Consider the following 21,922-nt stretch of genomic DNA (forward strand, 5'->3'; position numbering starts at 1 on the left):
AACCCAGCAATCCGTATCTGTACGGGTCACCCGGGTGGACTTCAAGCCATTTGATGAAGCTTCTGGAGATGTGGAAGGGTTCTTCAAGGACTTTGAGCAGCAGTGTGTCATGATGGAGGTTCCCCACTGTGGCTGGGTGCGTTTGTTAGTGGGACTCCTGAACGGAAGCCTGGCAGAGGCTTATCGCACCATTGACTCACAGCAGAACCGGGATTACAACATTGTAAAGCGGACTATCCTGGATTACCATGCCATCACCCCAGACTCACATAGGGCACAGTTCCGAGACCTCCCATGCACCACGGGGGGATCGTTTAAGATGTATGCCCATAAGATGTCCCAGGCATGTCGGAGATGGCTGGAAGCGCAAGACTCCTTCGCTGTGGAAGACGTTATACAGGTATTTCTTATAGAACAATTTCTTTACAAGTGTCCCTCAGAAATACGAGAATGGGTCAGAGAGCGCACAACGTGCACCTTGGATAGAGCTGCTGCCCTGGCTGATGAGGCCCTTGCTATCCGACCGCAATGGAGGAGGCTACTGGACAATAAGCCACAGCCTGCTCCTGTTCCCCGGCCCTCTCCAGTTATATCTGCACCTCCACCCAGCTGCAGGCCGATGACATCCACGTCTCACAATTCTGGGCCCCAACAATTCCCACCACGCCCTGTGGGAATCACAGAGAGGAGATGTTATGGGTGCGGGCAACCTGGACACCTGCAATCCATTTGTCCCGCAAGGACTCGGAGGACCCCCACGCACCTTCATCTCGTCCGATGCATTTTGTGCATTCCATCCCGCCTGAGGAAGAGGTACAACCACATCCACTGGAGTGTACCGCTGACCCCTGCACCATAGATGCCCCTGTTGGAGTGTATGGGCTCCGGCCTTTGTCACTAGGTTCTCCTACTGCCTTTTCCAGAATGCACATTGGAAGGAGTACGACGCAGCAGAGATGTTATCGATGTGGGCAGCCTGGGCATGTGCAAAACACTTGCCCTGCTGGTCGATTGAGGAATGACCTTGCACCAAATCGACCTGTTCATTCTCTACAGCTGAATACAAGGTGGGAAGAGTTCTCACCCCTTCAAGTTGACCTGCCTAATGGCTCAGACACTCATGGTTGGCCACTAGGAGTTTATGGGGTACGAGCCACAGCCCCGAGTGCCTCTTACCATCAAAAGTAAGCACTTACAGGAGGTTGTGCTGCATAGACAGAGAGACATTGGATTTTGTGACTCTGGGGCTTTTGTCACAATAGCTGATCCCCGGGTTGTTCGGTCAGAGGTGATACATCATGGACCAGGGATTGTTATTGAATTGGCTGGAGGAAAAAGGAATAATATCCCAAAGGCGACTGTAGATCTGGACTTTGGCTTTGGGGTTAAGCAATGTGTGGTTGGGGTGATGAGCGGCCTGTCTGCAGATATTATCCTTGGAAATAATGTGGGAGATCTACAATGCCGATTTGTGGGTGAAGGAAACATAGTTTGAGTGAAGGAGGGCACAAAGGGAAGCTTGTCGTTCCAACCCCATCACTGTACAAGGGACTATCTACAGCTTCTCCATCCTATACAAGCGTGGAAGCCAACACCAGAATGCTGAGGGACTGTCCCAGCAAGAAGAACCATAGACTATCCACAGCTGAGCAACATGGACTTAAGTGATATGGCCAGAGGTCTATGTAGACCTCATGGCATACTCACTTATTCAGAAGGAGGGAGAGGTTGTGATGGTGGGATATGGTGTACTGCATATCATGTTGTGTTGGGTCATGTTTTAGGCTTGGTTCACTGTCCATTATTTGTATTGCTTGTGTGTACATTGTATTGTCTGTAGGTAATCACCCCCCCTGTAATGTTTGTCCCTAGGTGTGGGGGAGGGGGCCTGTAATCCACCTAACCTCTTTGCTTACCTGGGGGAATGAGGCAGTCTGTTTGAGAACTTGAAGAGGGAAGGATCAAGATTTATCCTCTGGGCTGAAGGTGCGGCTCCTCAGAGACCTGTACATTTATCGCTTACTGGACTATATTCGTGTTTATTTACTAATTTTGCCCTCTGGTGGATTATGTTATGGACCGTTTGATTTGCTTGGAATAAACACATAGTGCTGGACTATCTCACATAGGACCTTATGGGAAATCTCCAGATTGTGGCTGATATATGGGAAATAGCCAAAATAAGGGAACAATGGTTACAGGAACACGACGCAAACAAGGAGTCATGGTGGGAGAAACATTCTCCGTCCTGAACCAACCAATTAGTTTAGGGGTTTAAGTGGGTGATTTTCATAGATAACTCACACCTGTATGTAACTGCTATTGTCTTGTGTGTTGGTAGCTGTAGCCATAAAAGTCTCATGTACAGCACCATGGAATCAATGGTGCTCTATAAATAATAATAATAAAAGTGCTGATCTGTGTAATACAAAGAGGTAATCAGGCCCATGTGTAAGGGGAATCCTGCCTGAGAACTTCTGCTCGTAGGATACAAAACCGGACAAGAAGAGATCCGTTAGTGTTGTGTTATAATTATGTGTATTCCGGTAGGGAACTGAGGTGAAGCAGCGAAAAAAGTCCTGAGGACGCGTGGAGCGTGCTCCTATATACCTCCCCATATACCCAGAATCTGAGGATGCGGGGAGCACGCTCCTATATACCTCCCGATAGACTCAGAATCTGAGGACGCAGGGAGCGCGCTCCTATATATCTCCTGATATACCCAGAATCTGAGGACGCGGGGAGCACGCTCCTATATACCTCCTGATATACCCAGAATCTGAGGACACGGGGAGCGCGCTCCTATATACCTCCTGATATACACAGAATCTGAGGACGCGGGGAGCGCGCTCCTATATATCTCCTGATATACCCAGAATCTGAGGACGCGGGGAGCACGCTCCTATATACCTCCTGATATACCCAGAATCTGAGGACGTGGGGAGCGCGCTCCTATATACCTCCTGATATACCCAGAATCTGAGGACGCGGGGAGCGCGCTCCTATATACCTCCCCATATACCCAGAATCTGAGGACGCGGGGAGAGCCTCCTATATACCTCCCGATATACCCAGAATCTGAGGATGCGGGGAGAGCCTCCTATATACCTCCTGATATACCCAGAATCTGAGGACGTGGGGAGCGCGCTCCTTTATACCTCCCGATATACCCAGAATCTGAGGACGCGGGGAGAGCCTCCTATATACCTCCTGATATACCCAGAATCTGAGGACGCGGGGAGCGTGCTCCTATATACCTCCCGATATACCCAGAATCTGAGGACGCGGGGAGCACGCTCCTATATATCTCCTGATATATCCAGAATCTGAGGACGCGGGGAGTGTGCTCCTATATACCTCCCGATATACCCAGAATCTGAGGACACGGGGAGCGTGCTCCTATATACCTCCCGATATACCCAGAATCTGAGGACACGGGGAGCGTGCTCCTATATACCTCCCGATATACCCAGAATCTGAGGACGCGGGGAGTGTGCTCCTATATACCTCCTGAAATACCCAGAATCTGAGGACGCGGGGAGCGTGCTCCTATATACCTCCCGATATACCCAGAATCTGAGGACACGGGGAGCGCACTCCTATATACCTCCCGATATACCCAGAATCTGAGGACGCGGGGAGCGCGCTCCTATATACCTCCTGATATACCCAGAATCTGAGGACACGTGGAGCGCACTCCTATATACCTCCCGATATACCCAGAATCTGAGGACGCGGGGAGTGCGCTCCTATATACCTCCCGATATACCCAGAATCTGAGGACGCGGGGAGCGCGCTCCTATATACCTCCTGATATACCCAGAATCTGAGGACGTGGGGAGCGCACTTCTATATACCTCCTGATATACCCAGAATCTGAGGACGCGGGGAGTGCGCTCCTATATACCTCCCGATATACCCAGAATCTGAGGACGCGGGGAGCGCGCTCCTATATACCTCCCGATATACCCAGAATCTCAGGACATGGGGAGCGCGCTCCTATATACCTCCCGATATACCCAGAATCTCAGGACATGGGGAGCGCGCTCCTATATACCTCCCCATATACCCAGAATCTGAGGACGTGGGGAGCATGCTCCTATATACCTCCTGAAATACCCAGAATCTGAGGACGTGGGGAGAGCGCTCCTATATACCTCCTGATATACCCAGAATCTGAGTACGCGGGGAGCACGCTGCTATATAACTCCCGATATACCCAGAATCTGAGGACGTGGGGAGCGCGCTCCTATATACCTCCTGATATACCCAGAATCTGAGGACGCGGGGAGCGCGCTCCTATATACCTTCCGATATACCCAGAATCTGAGAACGTGGGGAGCGTGCTCCTATATACCTCCTGATATACCCAGAATCTGAGGACGTGGGGAGCGTGCTCCTATATACCTCCTGATATACCCAGAATCTGAGAACGTGGGGAGCGTGCTCCTATATACCTTCCGATATACCCAGAATCTGAGAACGTGGGGAGCGTGCTCCTATATACCTCCTGATATATCCAGAATCTGAGGACGCGGGAAGCGTGCGCTCCTATATACCTCCTGATATACGCAGAATCTGAGGACGCGGGGAGCGCGCTCCTATATAACTCCTGATATACCCAGAATCTGAGGACGTGGGGAGCGCGCTCCTATATACCTCCTGATATACCCAGAATCTGAGGACTCGGGGAGTGCACTCCTATATACCTCCCTATATACCCAGAATCTCAGGACGCGGGGAGCGTGCTCCTATATACCTCCCGATATACCCAGAATCTCAGGACATGGGGAGCGCGCTCCTATATACCTCCCCATATACCCAGAATCTGAGGACGTGGGGAGAGCGCTCCTATATACCTCCTGATATACCCAGAATCTGAGGACTCGGGGAGTGCACTCCTATATACCTCCCTATATACCCAGAATCTGAGGACACGGGGAGCGCTCTCCTATATACCTCCCCATACACCCAGAATCTGAGGACTCGAGGAGCGCTCTCCTATATACCTCCCGATATACACCGAATCTGAGGGCGCGGGGAGCACGCTCCTATATACCTCCCCATATACCCAGAATCTGAGGACTCTGGGAGCGCGCTCCTATATACCTCCCCATATACCCAGAATCTGAGGACGCGGGGAGCGCGCTCCTATATACCTCCCGATATACCCAGAATCTGAGGACGCGGGGAGCACGCTCCTATATACCTCCCCATATACCCAGAATCTGAGGACGCGGGGAGCACGCTCCTATATACCTCCCGGTATACCCAGAATCTGAGGACTCTGGGAGCGCGCTCCTATATATCTCCTGATATACCCAGAATCTGAGGACTTAGGGAGCGCGCTCCTATATACCTCCCGATATACCCAGAATCTGAGGACGCGGGGAGCGCGCTCCTATATACCTCCCCATACACTCAGAATCTGAGGACGCAGGGAGCGCGCTCCTATATACCTCCTGATATATACCCAGAATCTGAGGACGCAGGGAGCGCGCTCCTATATACCTCCCGATATACCCAGAATCTGAGGACACGGGGAGCGCGCTCCTATATATCTCCTGATATACCCAGAATCTGAGGACGCGGGGAGCGCGCTCCTATATACCTCCCCATATACCCAGAATCTGAGGACTCTGGAAGCGCGCTCCTATATACCTCCCGATATACCCAGAATCTGAGGACTCTGGGAGCGCGCTCCTATATACCTCCTGATATACCCAGAATCTGAGGACGCAGGGAGCGCGCTCCTATATACCTCCTGATATACCCAGAATCTGAGGACGCGGGGAGCGCGCTCCTATATACCTCCCCATATACCCAGAATCTGAAGACGCAGGGAGCGCGCTCCTATATACCTCCTGATATACCCAGAATCTGAGGACTCTGGGAGCGCGCTCCTATATATCTTCCGATATACCCAGAATCTGAGGACGCGGGGAGCGCGCCCCTATATACCTCCCGATATACCCAGAATCTGAGGACTCTGGGAGCGCGCTCCTATATATCTTCCAATATACCCAGAATTAGTCACAAAAGGGGGATTGTGATATAACAGATTGCATTTTGTTCTTATAGAAGCCATCTTGTCTTATAACTGAATGATGTCAGTGTTGAGAAGAGCCATTGGATCAAATACTTAACCTTGAGGCGTAAGGGATTGTGGGAAAATGTCCTTTGAAATCATTTCACCTTACAATAAGTTTGCTCAGATCTAAAGATGGCCTCCATCTTCTGTTCTCCACACTTTGCTTTGGTATGCAAGGGATGTCCAGATGTCAAAATTTCACCATATAAGGAAAGACCCACTGGCCAACCTAGAGGACCACCCTACAGATGCCTCATGGACCATCCCATCTGTGATGTCATAGACCCACCCATCAGCAGCACCACAGATCTATCCCGATGTCTTCATAGACCCACCTACGATGACGCCCACCAATCAGCTCATGGACTAACACATTGTTCAACCCACTGACCAATGAACACATCCGGGCATGCCCACTGTAGGGCCGACCATGCCCCTTTTCCTAGTTTATATAAGGGCATGTTTTTGAATAAATCTCTCTGTTTTGGGCAACCTGTGATCGAGGAAAGATGAACATCCAACTGTGTGTGTCTGGTGTCATTTTCCAAGCATGCACTTGATCATCATTAATAAGAACTAGCTGCACTCCCCGGCTTCGCCCGGGTTAATAACTCCTGTTAACAAAATAGAATGTATTAACAAAAATGTATTGTGCACACAAAAACCACAAAACAAATAGAAATGTAATTATTAAAAGGCAAAAACTAAGCTAATAGAAGCATTTCACAACATATATTTCACCACCACAGATATTCCACACAGATTTAACTAAATTGGCCAAGTAATGTGCTCCGTCTGCCTCTTTCCCCGTCTTTCTCTGTCTGTATCCCTGTCTCTTCGTCTTTGTCTTTTCCTGTCTGTCTCTTTCCCTGTCTGCCTGTCTTTGTCTGTCTCTATTTCTCTGTCTCTTTCCCCGTCTGTCTCTATCAAGGTCTGTGTCTTTCCCCATCTATCTTTGTCTGTCTCTCTGGCTGTCTCTTCCTTCCCTGTCTCTGTCCCTGTCTGCATGTCTGTCTGTCTCTTTCCCCATCTGTCTCTTTCCAGGTCTTTCTGTCTGCCTTTTTCCCCGTCTGTCTCTGTCTCTTTCACAGTTTGTCTCTGTCTCTTTCGCTGTCTGTCTCGCTGTCTGTCTCGCTGTCTGTCTCTCTCTATCCGTCTCCCCACCGACATCTTATTACCTCACACATAAGCTTCTTATACTATGAATGTCTTTTGTTCCTATAGCAACCACTCACAGCTCCTACTAATAACCTGTAGTTCCAGGCTCCATTTACTTTAATGAAGGAATGTTTTTTGTAGAGTAACTGTAAAGCGCGGGGTTACATTTTCCTGTCAAAACATAGTCTACGACGTTCCCTGGGTCAAATGAGGTGTCTATGCAAAATTTAGTGATTGTAAATGCGACGGTGCAGATTCCTGGACACACACACACACACACACACACACACACACACACACACACACACACACACACACACACACACACACAGCTTTATATATTAGATCAGGCAACACGTGAACCTTTGTAAGAGTTCACCCTAACAATAGGGTTCGGTTATCACTGCTGGGCGGGAAAGGTCACATGTTACACACCCCTGCGGTGGCGGCTCTTACTGGTGCATAATTCAGAGCAGACAGTTCTTTGAGATCCTATATAAACACATGTCTCCTTCCTAGTTAGGGCTGTTAGTTACTCGGCTGTTAGTTACTCGGCTTGTTACTGACATCCTCATCACAGTGATTGTTTGTTTTATTTCTTGTTCCAGTTTCTGATATGGAGAAGCTGGAGGCCGGCTCCCCACGTCAGAAGAGGACGCCACTGACACCCGGCCTCCGGAGCACAGTCCCTGCAGCCTCACCCGGCCTCCAGAGCACACTCCCTGCAGCCTCACCCGGCCTCCGGAGCACAGTCCCTGCAGCCTCACCCGGCCTCCGGAGCACAGTCCCTGCAGCCTCACCCGGCCTCCGGAGCACCGTCCCTGCAGCCTCACCCGGCCTCCGGAGCACCGTCCCTGCAGCCTCACCCGGCCTCCGGAGCACCGTCCCTGCAGCCTCACCCGGCCTCCGGAGCACAGTCCCTGCAGCCTCACCCGGCCTCCGGAGCACAGTCCCTGCAGCCTCACCCGGCCTCCGGAGCACAGTCCCTGCAGCCTCACCCGGCCTCCGGAGCACAGTCCCTGCAGCCTCACCCGGCCTCCGGAGCACAGTCCCTGCAGCCTCACCCGGCCTCCGGAGCACAGTCCCTGCAGCCTCACCCGGCCTCCGGAGCACAGTCCCTGCAGCCTCACCCGGCCTCCGGAGCACAGTCCCTGCAGCCTCAGAATCGGATAAAGACTCGGGGTTCTCAGGTGCTCATTAATATGTCCTGTCATGTCTGTTTTCTGCCCTTCGATGGCTCATCTGTTCCTTCCTGGTTTTATGAACACTAATAACATCTGGTCTGATTGTAAGTCACAATTATTGACGCCATGACACGAGCAGCAGCCGCAGAGCGAGGCATGTTTGGGCTCGTCTCTAGGGTGCACTTTCTTTTACTCCCTTCAGTGTGGCTGCTTGCTCTGTATGGATATTTTGATTATTAGATCTGTTACATCACATGTCTTTGGTTTGATTGTGCCTTGCAGACTGATTTATTTGGCCCTCGATGCCAGGTATCCATTAGTATAGAGAACTATAGTGAGGGACATAAGTATTGGATCCCTTGCTGATTTAGTAAGTTTGCCAACTCACAAAGACATGAACACTATAATTTTAAGGGTGGGTTAATTTTAACAGTGAGAGAATATCCAAAATAAAATCCAGAAAACCACATTGTATAAATGTATTTGCATTTTGCAGAGAGAAATAAGTATCGGATCCCCTACCAACCATTATGGGGTACTTTGCACGCTGCGACATCGCTACTGCGATCTCGTGGGGGTCAAATCGATAGTGATGCACATGCGGCGCCGGTAACGACGTCGCAACGTGTAAAGCCTAGAAGCACCGATAAACGATCGCAAAAGCGTCGTAAATCGGTGATCTGTGTAGCGTCTGTCATTTTCATAATGTCGCACCAATAGGAGATACTATGTTGTTCCTCGTTCCTGCGGGAGCGCACATCGCTGTGTATGAAGCCGCAGGAGCGAGGAACATCTCCTTACCTGCGTCCCGGCTGCAATGAGGAAGGAAGGAGGTGGGCAGGATGTTTACGTCCTGCTCATCTCCGCCCTTCCGTTTCTATTGGCCGCCTGCCGTGTGACGTTGCACGACCCGCCCCCTTAGGAAGGAGGCGGGTCGCCGGCCAGAGCGATGTCGCAGGGCAGGTAAGTGCATGTGAAGCTGCCGTAGCGATAATGTTCACTACGGCAGCTATCACAAGAGATCGCATCTGCGACGGGGGCGGGGACTGTCGCGCTCGGCATCGCAAGCATCGACTAGCGATGTTGCAGCGTGCAAAGTACCCCTAAGAGCTCTGGCTCCTACAGACACTTAGACGCTCCTAATCCCCTTGTTTCCTGCATTACAGATGGCTCTTACGTTGTCCCCTCTATAAAGACTCCTGTCCACAGACTCAATTAATCAGTCAGACTCTAACCTCTACAACATGGGCGACCAGATAGCCTTCTAAAGATGTCAGGGATAAGATCATAGACCTGCACAAGGTTGAAATGGAGAAGACCATAGACCTGCACAAGGCTGGAATGGGCTACAAAACCATAAGTAAGACGCGGGGTGAGCAGGAGAAACTGCTGGTGCAATACTAAGAAAATGGAAGAAATATAAAATGAGTGTCAATCGACATTGACCTGGGGCTCTGTGCAAAATCTCACCTCATGGGGTCTCCAGGATCATGAGGAGCGAGAGAGATCAACCTAAAACTACACGGGGGGAACTTGTTACTGATCTCAACGCAGCTGGGACTAGTGTCACCAAGACAACCATTGCTAACACATTACGCCGTAATGGCTTAAAATCTTGCAGTGCCCCCAAAATCCCACTGCTCAAGAAGGCCCGTGTGCAGCCGGCCCACCTGAAGAAGGCCCGTGTGCAGCCGGCCCGCCTGAAGAAGGCCCGTGTGCAGCCGGCCTGCCTGAAGAAGGCCCGTGTGCAGCCGGCCCGCCTGAAGAAGGCCCGTGTGCAGCCGGCCTGCCTGAAGAAGGCCCGTGTGCAGCCGGCCCGCCTGAAGAAGGCCCATGTGCAGCCGGCCCGCCTGAAGAAGGCCCATGTGCAGCCGGCCCGCCTGAAGAAGGCCCATGTGCAGCCGGCCCGCCTGAAGAAGGCCCATGTGCAGCCGGCCCGCCTGAAGAAGGCCCATGTGCAGCCGGCCCGCCTGAAGAAGGCCCATGTGCAGCCGGCCCGCCTGAAGAAGGCCCATGTGCAGCCGGCCCGCCTGAAGAAGGCCCATGTGCAGCCGGCCCGCCTGAAGAAGGCCCATGTGCAGCCGGCCCGCCTGAAGAAGGCCCATGTGCAGCCGGCCCGCCTGAAGAAGGCCCATGTGCAGCCGGCCCGCCTGAAGAAGGCCCATGTGCAGCCGGCCCGCCTGAAGAAGGCCCATGTGCAGCCGGCCCGCCTGAAGAAGGCCCATGTGCAGCCGGCCCGTCTGAAGTTTGCCAATGAACACCTGGATGATTCTAAGAGTGATCGGGGGAAGGTGCTGTGGTCAGATGAAACCAAAATTAAGCTCTTTGGCCTTAACTCAACTCTCCATGTTTGGAGGAAGAGAAATGCTGGCTATGACTCAAAGAACACTGTCAAGCATGGAGGTGGAAACATTGTTTTGGGGGTGTTTCTCTGCTAAGGGCGCAGGACTACTTCACCACATTAATGGGACAATGGATGCAGCCATGTACTGTAAAATCCTGAGTGACAACCTCCTTCCCACCGCCAGGACATTAACAATGGGTCGTGGCTGGGTCTTCCAGCATAATGACCCAAAACATACAGCCAAGGCAACAAAGGAGTGGCTTAAAAAGAAGCACATTAAGGTCACGGAGTGGCCTAGCCAGTCTCCAGACCTTAGTCCCATAGAAAACGTGTGGAGAAGCTGAAGCTCCGAGCTGCCAAGTGTTGCGTCCCCACCGGAGTCCGCTCCAGCGACTTCTACTTCTATCACCAGGCGTCGCCGTGTTCCTGCCGTGGATGGTGCTGGTGATGGGAGAGAAGTCGAAGCCAGCGGCACCAGTGGGCGCAGGCTCCGCTCATCCACTGTGCTGGGTTTCCTTGGGATCAGCAGTACCACTGGCTGACTGTAGGTGGCGTGTGTCTTCCAGCTGAAGTACCATCATTGCTACAACCAATGGGAAGACACCACACCCTTCTTAGCTCCCCTCCTGTCTGCTCACCTGCCAGAGATAGTTCTGATTTCCTGGCTCCTGGTCCGCCCTATTCTGTTTGGTTATTCCTATGTGCTGACTTCTGCGTGTTTTCTGACTACCCTCCTGCCTTCTGTTTTTTGTACCTCGCTGCCCGATCCGGTTTTGACCTGTGCTTGTTTCTGATTACGTCATTGCCTGCCGATTCTGTCCCTGTTCTGCTATTCCTGGTTTGACCCTGCCTGACGACTACTCTCATCGGACTGCAGCCTTCCACAGGTAGTGATCTCCAGGGCCCTGTGTAATTCCAAATCCCTGTATAGGGGTTAAAGGGTTTCAGGGTTCTGGGGGTCCTGCTTGGTCAGTGGCTTCCCTCTAGCCTGTCCATTACAGCCCATCTGAGTGTGTGGATCCAGGCAGGCGTTACACCAAGTGACAGCCTCAAATCTTAATAATTTAGAGATGATTTGCAAAGAGGAGAGGAGCAAAATCCTCCTGACATCAAACCTCATCATCAACTACAAAAAACACCTGACCACTGTGCGGCCAACAAGGGGACGGCCACCAAGTCTTGTTTGCTGGAGGGATCAAACACTTATTTCTCTCTGCAAAATGCAAATACATTTATGTAATTTATACAATGTGATTTTTCTGGATTTTATTTTGGATATTCTATAACTGTTAAAATTAACCGACCCTTAAAATTATAGACTTTTCATGTCTATGTCAGTGGGAAACTTACACAATCAGCAAGGGATCAAATACTTATTTCCCTCACTGTATGTGAGGTCCATTATTCTCTATGGAGGGCTATGTGCGGCCCGGTATTCTTTATGAAGGGATGTGTGGAGCCCATGATGAGTTTTTAACTTCAGCCCTCTGTGTATTTATTATTATTATTATTATTATTATTATAGCGCTATTAATTCCATGGCACTTTACAAATGAGCAAGGGTATACATAACAACTAGTACAACAATCATTAACAGTACAAAACAAACTGGTATAGGAGGAGAGAGGACCCTGCCCGCGAGGGCTCACCGTCTACAGGAGGAGAGAGGACCCTGCCCGCGAGGGCTCACAGTCTACAGGGAATGAGTGATGGTACAACAGGTGAGGACAGAGCTGATTGTGCAGTGGTGTACTGGATTGAGGGTTATTGTAGGCTTGTCGGAAGAGATGGGTCTTCAGGTTCCTCTTGAAGCTTTCCACGGTAGGGGAGAGTCTGATATGCTAAGGTAGAGCATTTCAGAGTATGGGGGAGGCACGGTAGAAATCTTGTATGCGCTTGTGGGAAGAGGAGATGAGAGGAGTAGAGAAAGAGATCTTGTGAGGATCTAAGGTTGCGTGCAGGTAGGTACCGGGAGACTAGGTCACAGATGTAGGGAGGAGACAGGTTGTGCATGGCTTTGTATGTCATGGTTAATGTTTTGAACTGGAGTCGTTGGGCGATGGGAAGCCAGTGAAGGGATTGGCAGAGTGGCGAGGCTGGAGAATAGCTGGGTGAGAGGTGGATTAAGTGGGCCGCAGAGTTTAGGATAGATTGGAGGGGTGCAAGAGTGTTGGAAGGGACGCCAGAGAGCAGGAGGTTGCAGTAGTCGAGGCGGGAGATGATGAGGGCATGCACTAATGTTTTTGCAGATTCTTGGTTAAGAAAAGCACGGATCCGGGAGATATTTTCGAGTTGTAGTCTACATGAGGTGAAGATGGCTTAGATGTGCGGCTTGAAGGATAGAGCAGAGTCGAGGGTCACTCCAATGCAACGAGCTTGTGAGACTGGGGAGAGTGAGCAACAATCAACTTAGATTGATAGGCTTATTGGAGGAGTTGAATGAGGAGGAGAAAAGACAATAAACTCTGTTTTGTCCATGTTAAGCTTTAGGAATCGCGCAGAGAAGAAGGTTGAAATAGCAGATAGACATTGTGGTATTTTGGTTAGTAGAGAGGTAATGTCAGGTCCAGACAGGTAGATCTGTGTGTCATCGGCATAGAGATGATACTGGAAGCCGTGGGACTCTATGAGCTGTCCCAAGCCGAAGGTGTAGATGGAGAACAGCGGGGGTCCAAGAACTGAGCTTTGGGGGACACCAACAGATAGGGGGCGAGATGAGGAAGTGGTGTGAGAATGGGAGACGCTGAAAGTTCGGTCGGTTAGGTATGAGGAGATCCAGGATAGGGCCAAGTCTGTGATGACCAGAGAGGAGAGAATCTGTAATAGGAGGGAGTGGTCTACTGTGTCAAAGGCAGAGGACAGGTCCAGGAGGAGGAGGACAGAGTAGTGTAGAAGGCAGAGGACAGGTCCAGGAGGAGGAGGACAGAGTAATGTAGAAGGCAGAGGACAGGTCCAGGAGGAGGAGGACAGAGTAGTGTAGAAGGCAGAGGACAGGTCCAGGAGGAGGAGGACAGAGTAGTGTAGAAGGCAGAGGACAGGTCCAGGAGGAGGAGGACAGAGTAATGTAGAAGGCAGAGGACAGGTCCAGGAGGAGGAGGACAGAGTAGTGTAGAAGGCAGAGGACAGGTCCAGGAGGAGGAGGACAGAGTAATGTAGAAGGCAGAGGACAGGTCCAGGAGGAGGAGGACAGAGTAGTGTAGAAGGCAGAGGACAGGTCCAGGAGGAGGAGGACAGAGTAGTGTAGAAGGCAGAGGACAGGTCCAGGAGGAGGAGGACAGAGTAATGTAGAAGGCAGAGGACAGGTCCAGGAGGAGGAGGACAGAGTAATGTAGAAGGCAGAGGACAGGTCCAGGAGGAGGAGGACAGAGTAATGTAGAAGGCAGAGGACAGGTCCAGGAGGAGGAGGACAGAGTAGTGTAGAAGGCAGAGGACCGGTCCAGGAGGAGGAGGACAGAGTAATGTAAAAGGCAGAGGACAGGTCCAGGAGGAGGAGGACAGAGTAGTGTCGCTTGGCTTTGGCAGTTAGTAGGTCATTGGTGACTTTGGTTAGGGCAGTTTCAGTAGAGTGATGCGGTCAGAAGCCGGATTGTAGCTGAGTTTTTGAGTTTGGCATCCCAGTGTTACATTGTAGATCGGGGGTGGGGAATCTCAAAAATATATAAACCCCAACTTTTTTAAAAAATTCCTTTATTATACCAAAAGCTAAACAGACTCATAGACATAAATACATACAATGTCTCAGCTGGATTCAACCAATAAGGGGGTAGATACATTGCAATATACAATTCATCCTTCTTTCACGATTCGATACCTATTTCCCCTCATCAAAAAATTCCTCAGAGGGAAAAATTGCAATTTTTCAAAGATTTATATATACTTCAGACCATTATTCACATTATATATATATATTTTAAAATGCCTATTAAACTCACCGTCACACAGTGGTTTAGGAGCTGAATACAGAGACAAAAAGATATTTCGTCTCTATATCTAGTTCCAACCCCTATCCAGTTTTAGAGACCATAAATACACACTTATGATAATGTCATCCCTGGTCACTCTTTTTGATGTTTTTTGACAGCTACTCGACATCCAATTCACATCCTCAACTGGTCAATTGAACAGAGGAAAAAACAGGGATAACTTTTTTGAAAAAAAGCACATCCTGGAATACCCTAGAGCAGGCAACAGGGGTAGGGGTGGACGGAATAGAAAAGGGGGTTGGAAAGACCAGAGAGAGAGATGGGTACCAGCTGTGAGGACCAGGAGCAATACAAGGAACAACATACAAACAAGGGGGGGAGGAGCGGTTGGAGGTGTAATAGCCTCATCCTTTGCCTCACCCTCCTCTGCACCATTGCCTTTTTTAGGACAGCAGGTACCCAACAATTTACTCAACAAGGGTCGAGTACAATAGATATAGTAAACTCAGGACAAGTTGTCAACCTGACTCGACAGCACCTTTCAAATGAGGAAATTCAACTACTATCGAAGGGCTTATCATTTGTACCCACCACCCCTTTTAACCTGTTTACCTGGGTAAAAGATCTAAATCTGTTTTGTCGTAAATTAAAATGGAAACATTTTTTTAAATCTAATAATAAGGAACAGTGTCTTGCTCTGGGAGTAGAGGAGGAGGATATAGAGGTCTTCGGAGATTTGATGGATCTTGTTAATGATGAATTGCCAGAATTAGGAAAGGGTCCCTTTACCGATTTAAAAAGAAAAAGTACTAAGATGCCTCCCTCTGGGGACTATGGTAAAATCGATTTATTCCTGCAGCTGGTTGAAAAGGATCTTGGAAGACTGGGACCTCATAATGGTAATGTGCGATCTAATCTTAGTCAGGTGGAATGGGAAGCATTGATGAGTTTGGAGAAAAATAGACATGTTGTCCTCAAGTCCTCCGACAAGGGGGGGCAACATTGTTGTTTTAGATCATGAAGAATATAACTCCATGTGTATGAGAATCCTGAAGGATAATGATACGTATGGAATTCTCAAGACTGATCCCACTGAACGGTTTCTTAGGGATTTGGTTGTGTTAATAGATGAAGCCTTGGATACTGGTTTAATCTCGGCCCAGGAGCACAAGTTCCTTGTCCTTACTCATCCGGTGGTGCCTACCTTTTATGCACTTCCAAAATTGCATAAGGGGGTGGAACCATTGAGGGGAAGGCCCATTGTGGCCGGAATAGGTTCGATTGGTCAGAACGTCGGAATTTATGTTGATAAAATATTGCGGCCTTTTGTTGTATCACTGTCCACATACTTAAGAGATACATCGGACCTTCTATTGAAATTGGAGGGGATGACAGTGGATCGGGGAACGTTCTTGGCGTCGATCGACGTGGAGGCGCTCTATAGTAGTATCATGCATGAGAAGGGTTTACAAGCTGTCCGATACTATCTATCTGGGAGGGCCGTCCACTTCGGCCGGCACAATGATTTTGTCCTCGATCTACTGTCATTTGTCTTGCACCATAACTATTTTTTATACGGCGGTAAGTACTTCCATCAAATCAGGGGGACTGCGATGGGCTGCTCATGTGCGCCCAGCTATGCAAATCTCCTCCTGGGTTGGTGGGAGGAAACCGTCGTATTTTCTGGGGAATATAAATGGTGGCAAGATAAGATAAGTGCGTGGTACAGATATATAGACGACGTTTTGATCATCTGGACTGGGACTAGGGATGAATTTGTGCAAATGGTGGAGGAACTAGGTGTGAATAGTTTTAATCTAAGGTTCACATACGAGATAGACCAGCAGAAAATATCGTTCCTTGATCTTCTTATCTCATTGGATGAGAAAGGCTCTATTTATACAACCATATTTAGGAAACCTACATCAACTAATAGTTTATTGCGATGGGAGAGTCATCACCCCCTGCCCCTTCGGAAGGGTATTCCAAAGGGACAATATCTTAGAGCAAGGCGCAACTGTTCTGAGATTAACTCTTTCAAATTGGAGGCTTCCAATTTGAGGGAAAGATTTAGAGACAGAGGGTATCCTGAGATGGCCCTGAATGGAGCTTTTCAACATGCTCTTCATAAACAGAGGAGTTCCCTGCTAGTCCCAAATACACAGAGAATTAACCCAGATGAAATCAGGGTTATTGGTACTTATAATGTGCAGGCGGAACGAATTTTTGGAATTTTGAGGAGACACTGGGGCATTTTGAAGGCGGATGAATCTATAGGAGATAATATCTCGGAGGTCCCCAGGATAACTTTCAGGAGAGGTAGGTCATTAGCAGACCGATTGGTGCATAGCCACTATAAGAAACCACTATCGGAGGGGACGTGGCTGAACCGTCGGATTTGCGGCACTTTTAGATGTGGTAGATGCCACTTCTGTGATTGGATTAATGTTTCTAAGTATTCGGTTAGTGTAGTCACAGGAAATAAGTATTTTCTGAGGGACTTTGCAAATTGCCTGACAAAAGGGGTAGTATATGTGGCAACATGTACATGCCCAAAGAACTATGTTGGGAAAACGCGACGCGAATTTCGAAGGCGTATAGGGGATCATTTGGGGGATATCCGGCACAAACGGGATACCCCCATATCCCGTCATATTTGGGAAAATCATGGAGGTGACTCAGGCGTACTTAAATTTGAGGTCCTAGAAGTAATCATACAAAGTGAAAGAGGAGGGAATTGGGACAATAAGATTCTTAGGAAAGAAACGGAATGGATTTTTCGTTTGGGGTCGGTACAACCAATGGGTCTTAATGAAAACCTAACATATGGGTGTTTTCTGGATTGATGTATATTGGGATGTGATATATCTGGGGATGATTTGAGATGGTTCCACTGGGGGGGGGGAGGGTGTTTTCTTACTTTACTGGCTTTAGTGTAGGTCCGGTGATATTGGAAAGACTAGAGGAGGTTAGATTGAATGATAACCTTCATAATTTAAACCCCCACTATTGGGTTTGGTTTTTATCAATAATATTAACCTCATAACGACGGCCGTACGACTTAAAGCGGCGGCAAAACAGGGTACTTATTCTGTTCCGCCGCTTTAAAGCGGCGGCCCGAAAAAACCCTGTAGCGCCCCCCAGCGACCGAAAATCTCGGGGGTTTCAGCTACCGGGGGTAGCTGAGACCCCCCAGATTATGAATCGGGGTGTTTTTTTTGGACCCCGATCATGTGATCGGCGGTATACACTGTATACCGACGAACACATGAAAAAAAAAGAAATGGCCGGTAAAACTGATTTCTTTTTCATCTGACATGATCAAACATGTCAGATGAGAAAGAAATCTAACCCCCTAGTGCCCCCAAAGCCCCCGGTACCGGAGAGTCCCCCCACCCCCACCCCTACCCCCACCGGACATCCAAAATGGCGCCGAAGCGCACAGAAAACTGCCGCCGGCGCCGGCTCTGCAGTCATTTCCCTCCGATCTGAAATGATCAAACATTTCAGATCGGAGGGAAATGTCCTCCCCCTGACCCCTCCTCCGGTCCACCGGAGCCCTCTGGTCACCGGAGCCCCCTCCGGTTCTCCAGAGCCACCACCCCCCTCCCCCCTCCGGAGCGTGGAAGATGGCGGCGCACAGCGCGCGGCCGCATTCATTCTGCGCTTTCTGCCGCATGTGACACGTCACATGCGACAGAAAGGTGTCCCCAGGTCCCACTAGGTCACCCCCCGTCACCCGTCACCCCCCCCCCCCAAAGCCCCCGGTCTTACGTTACCTGTCTGCCGCTCCGTCCCGCGATCACGCCGCCTCCTTCTTCAATGCTGGCGGCGCATGCGCAGACAGCGGCTGTCAGCTGGATCCCTGCAAGCAGGGACCCTGACGTCGCTGATGCACAGGCTCCACTGTGGACCGGGGGAGGGTGAGTGCGGTAATCTGCAGTCACACTCCTCACATGGAGAGACTGCTGTTCCAGAAAATGGGGGGTACGTTCTGTGAGCGTGCCCCTCATATTCTGGAATGAGGTTACTGCAGGTCACTCTGCCCTAGGTTGGACCGGGGCAGTGTGAGTGCAGTATTCTCAGATTACTGCACCCACACTGCTCATGGAGAGCTTGCTCTTCCAGAAAATGGGGGATACGTTCCCTGATCGTGCCCCCCATATTCTAGAAGATCCAGAGTCGGCGTGGGACCTCCAAAATGGATTACAGCGACCGGAATTTCTTTATTTTCAATAAATTGGGGAAAGAGGAATGTTTCGGGGAGTGTTTTTTCAAATAAATTTTTTTTTTGTCTTTTTTTTTCTATTACTGACTGGGTTAGTGATGTCGGGTATCTGTTCAGATGCCGTGACATCACTAACCCCAGGGCTTGATGCCAGGTGACATTACAGCTGGTATCAACCCCATATATTACCCCGTCTGCCACCGCACCAGGGCGCGGGATGAGCTGGGGCGAAGCGCCAGGATTGGCGCATCTAATGGATGCGCCACTTCTGGGGCGGCTGCGGCCTGCTATTTTTAGGCTGGGAAGAGTCCAATAACCATGGCTCTTCCCACCCTGAGAATACCAGACCCCAGCTGTCCGCTTCACCTTGGCTGGTGATCTAATTTGGGGGGGACCCCACGTTTTTTTTTTTTTTAAAAAACGCCTGGGGAGCCCTCCAAATTGATCACCAGACAAGGTGAAGCTGTCAGCTGTGGTTTGCAGGCTACAGCTGTCTGCTTTACCCTAGCTGGCTATCAAAAATAGGGGGGACCCCACGTCGTTTATTTTAATTATTAATTTTTTGGGGGGCTAAATACAAGGCTAGGCACCCTTTAGTGCCACATGAAAGGCACTAAAGGGCGCCAGCTTAGAATATGCAGGGGGGTGGGACGTTATATATGTTTGACATCTATCCATTCATCCATTGTAGCAGTTTACGCTGTGTGCCCACAATCAGGGTTTGCAGCGTTTTGGGCGCAGAGTGTTTTCCCTGCATCCATAGCGCTGCATTGTGTAGTAGAAGCACAGTGGAAGGATTTTTAGAAATCCTATGCCCAATGTGCTTCTTTTCTCCGCAGCATAAACCGACCTGTGGTGCAGCTTCCCGAGCCTCAGCATGTCAATTTATGCTGCGGAGATGAGTGTTCTCTGCAGGTAGCATAGAGCTCCACAGCGGCCTGAACCCAAATCGTGGGCATGGGCAGCTGCGTTCTCCCGTGGACAACACTCATATCTCTGCAGGAAGGCTGACACTGTGTACTGGACGCCGTGTCGCTGGATCATGGCCACATAGCCTAAAAGTGAGACATTTGTTGCTACAGCAACATTTTTGTGAAGTACCTGTGGATTCAAAATGCTTACTATACTCCTGAATAAAATCCAGTTTCCAAAATGGAGTCACTTGTGGGGGGTTTCTGCTGTATAGGTACCCAAGGGGCCCTGCAAATGTGACATGGTGCGCGCAATTTATTTCAACTTTTCCAGAATTCAAATGGTGCTCCCTCCATTCCAAGCCCTCCCATTTATCCAAACAGAGGTTTTTGGCCACATGTGGGGTATCCCTGTGCTCATAAGACATTGGATAACAACCTGTGGGGTCCACGGTTTGTTGTTGTCTCTTGAAAAAGTGAGAAATTTGATGCTAAAGCAACATTTTTGTGAAAAAAATGAAAATTTTCAATATGGCAACCTAAGCTTATCAAATTCTGTGAAGTACTCGTGGATTCAAACTGCTCACTAGACACCTAGATAAAAGCCTTGAGGTGTCTTGTTTCCAGAATGGAGTCACTTGTGGGGGACCGCCACTGTTTAGGCACCTCAGGGGCTCTCCAAATGCAACCTGGCGTCCGCTATTGATTCCAGCCAATTTTGCAGTCAAATGGCGCTCCTTCCCTTCCGAGCCCTGCCATGCGCCCAAACAGTTGATTTCCACCACATATAAGGTATCGCCAAACTCAGGAGAAATTGCACAATAAATGTTATGCTGAATTTTTTCCTTTTACTCTTGTAAAAAAAAAAAGCTACCTGGTTGAAATAACAATTTTGTGGTAAAATTTTATTTTTTTTTTTTTCATGGCTCAACGTTATAAAATTCTGTGAAGCACCTGAGGGTTCAGGGTACTCACCAAACATCTAGATAAATTCCTTGAGGGGCCTAGTTTCCAAAATGGGGTCACTTGTGCGGGGTTTCTGCTGTTTAGGTACCTTATGGGACCTCCAAATGCGACATGGTGCCCGCAATCTTTTTCAGCCAAATTTCCTTTCCAAAATTCAAATATTGCTCCTTTCGTTCCAAGCCCTCCCATTTGTCCAAACAAAGGTTTCAGACCACATGTGAGGTATCACCGCGCTCATAAAAAAGTGGTTAACAAACCTTGAGGTCAAATTTTTGGAATTACCTCTTGAAAAAGTGAGAAAATTGATGCTAATGCAACATTTTTGAGAAAATTATTAAAATTTTCAATATGACAACGTAACGTTAACAAAATCTGTGAAGTACCTGTGGATCTAAAATGCTCACTATACCCCTAGATAGAAGCCTTGAGGGGTCTAGTTTCCAAAATGGTGTCACTTGTGAGGGATTTCTTCTGTTTAGGTACCTTAGCAGACCTGTAAATGCAACATGGTGCCCGCAATCTATTTCAGCCAAATTTGCTTTCCAAAATTCAAATATTGCTCCTTCTGTTCCGAGCCCTCCCATTTGTCCAAACAGAGGTTTCTGACCACATGTGGGGTATCGGCGCACTCATAAGAAAGTGGGGAACAAGTTTTGGGGTCCATTTTGTTGTGTTATTTCTTCTAAAAGTGAATAAATTTGGGTTAGAGCAACATTTTTAGGTAAAATTTAATTTTTGCTTTTTTTCATTCCACATTGCTTTTGTTCATGTGAAGCACCTCAAGGGTTAATAAACTTCTTGAATGTGGTTTTGAGTACATTGGGGGGTGCAGTTTTTAGAATGGTGTCACTTTTGGGTATTTTCTGTCATCTAGGCCTATTGAAGTCACTTCAAATGTGATGTGGTCCCTAAAAAACTGGTTTTGTAAATTTTGATGTAAAAATTAGAAATTGCTGATAAACTTTGAACCCCTCTAACTTCCTAACAAAAAAAAATTTTGTTTCCAAAATTGTGCTGATGTAAAGTAGACAAGTGGGAAATGTTATTTATTAACTATTTTGTGTCACAGAAATCTCTGGTTTAATGGTATAAAAATTCAAAAGTTGAAAATTGCTAA

General features: G+C 49.0%; 1 protein-coding gene across 11 annotated transcripts in view; it reads left to right on the forward strand.

Annotated features, from left to right (window-relative positions):
• The window catches only part of CIPC (CLOCK interacting pacemaker), a 125,713-nt gene that overhangs the window by 61,551 nt on the left and 42,240 nt on the right, over positions 1-21,922 (forward strand). For all 11 annotated transcript variants that reach the window (XR_012727726.1, XR_012727727.1, XR_012727731.1 and 8 more), the window contains one exon: positions 7,858-8,439. Coding sequence is in view for 5 of the 11 variants with exons in the window: in XM_075330761.1 (XP_075186876.1) it covers positions 7,858-8,439 (582 nt within the window). In the remaining 6 variants the exon portion in view is untranslated. The remainder of the gene's footprint in view (positions 1-7,857; positions 8,440-21,922) is intronic.

Source organism: Anomaloglossus baeobatrachus, chromosome 12 (assembly GCF_048569485.1).
Source record: "Anomaloglossus baeobatrachus isolate aAnoBae1 chromosome 12, aAnoBae1.hap1, whole genome shotgun sequence".
NCBI lineage: Eukaryota > Metazoa > Chordata > Amphibia > Anura > Aromobatidae > Anomaloglossus > Anomaloglossus baeobatrachus.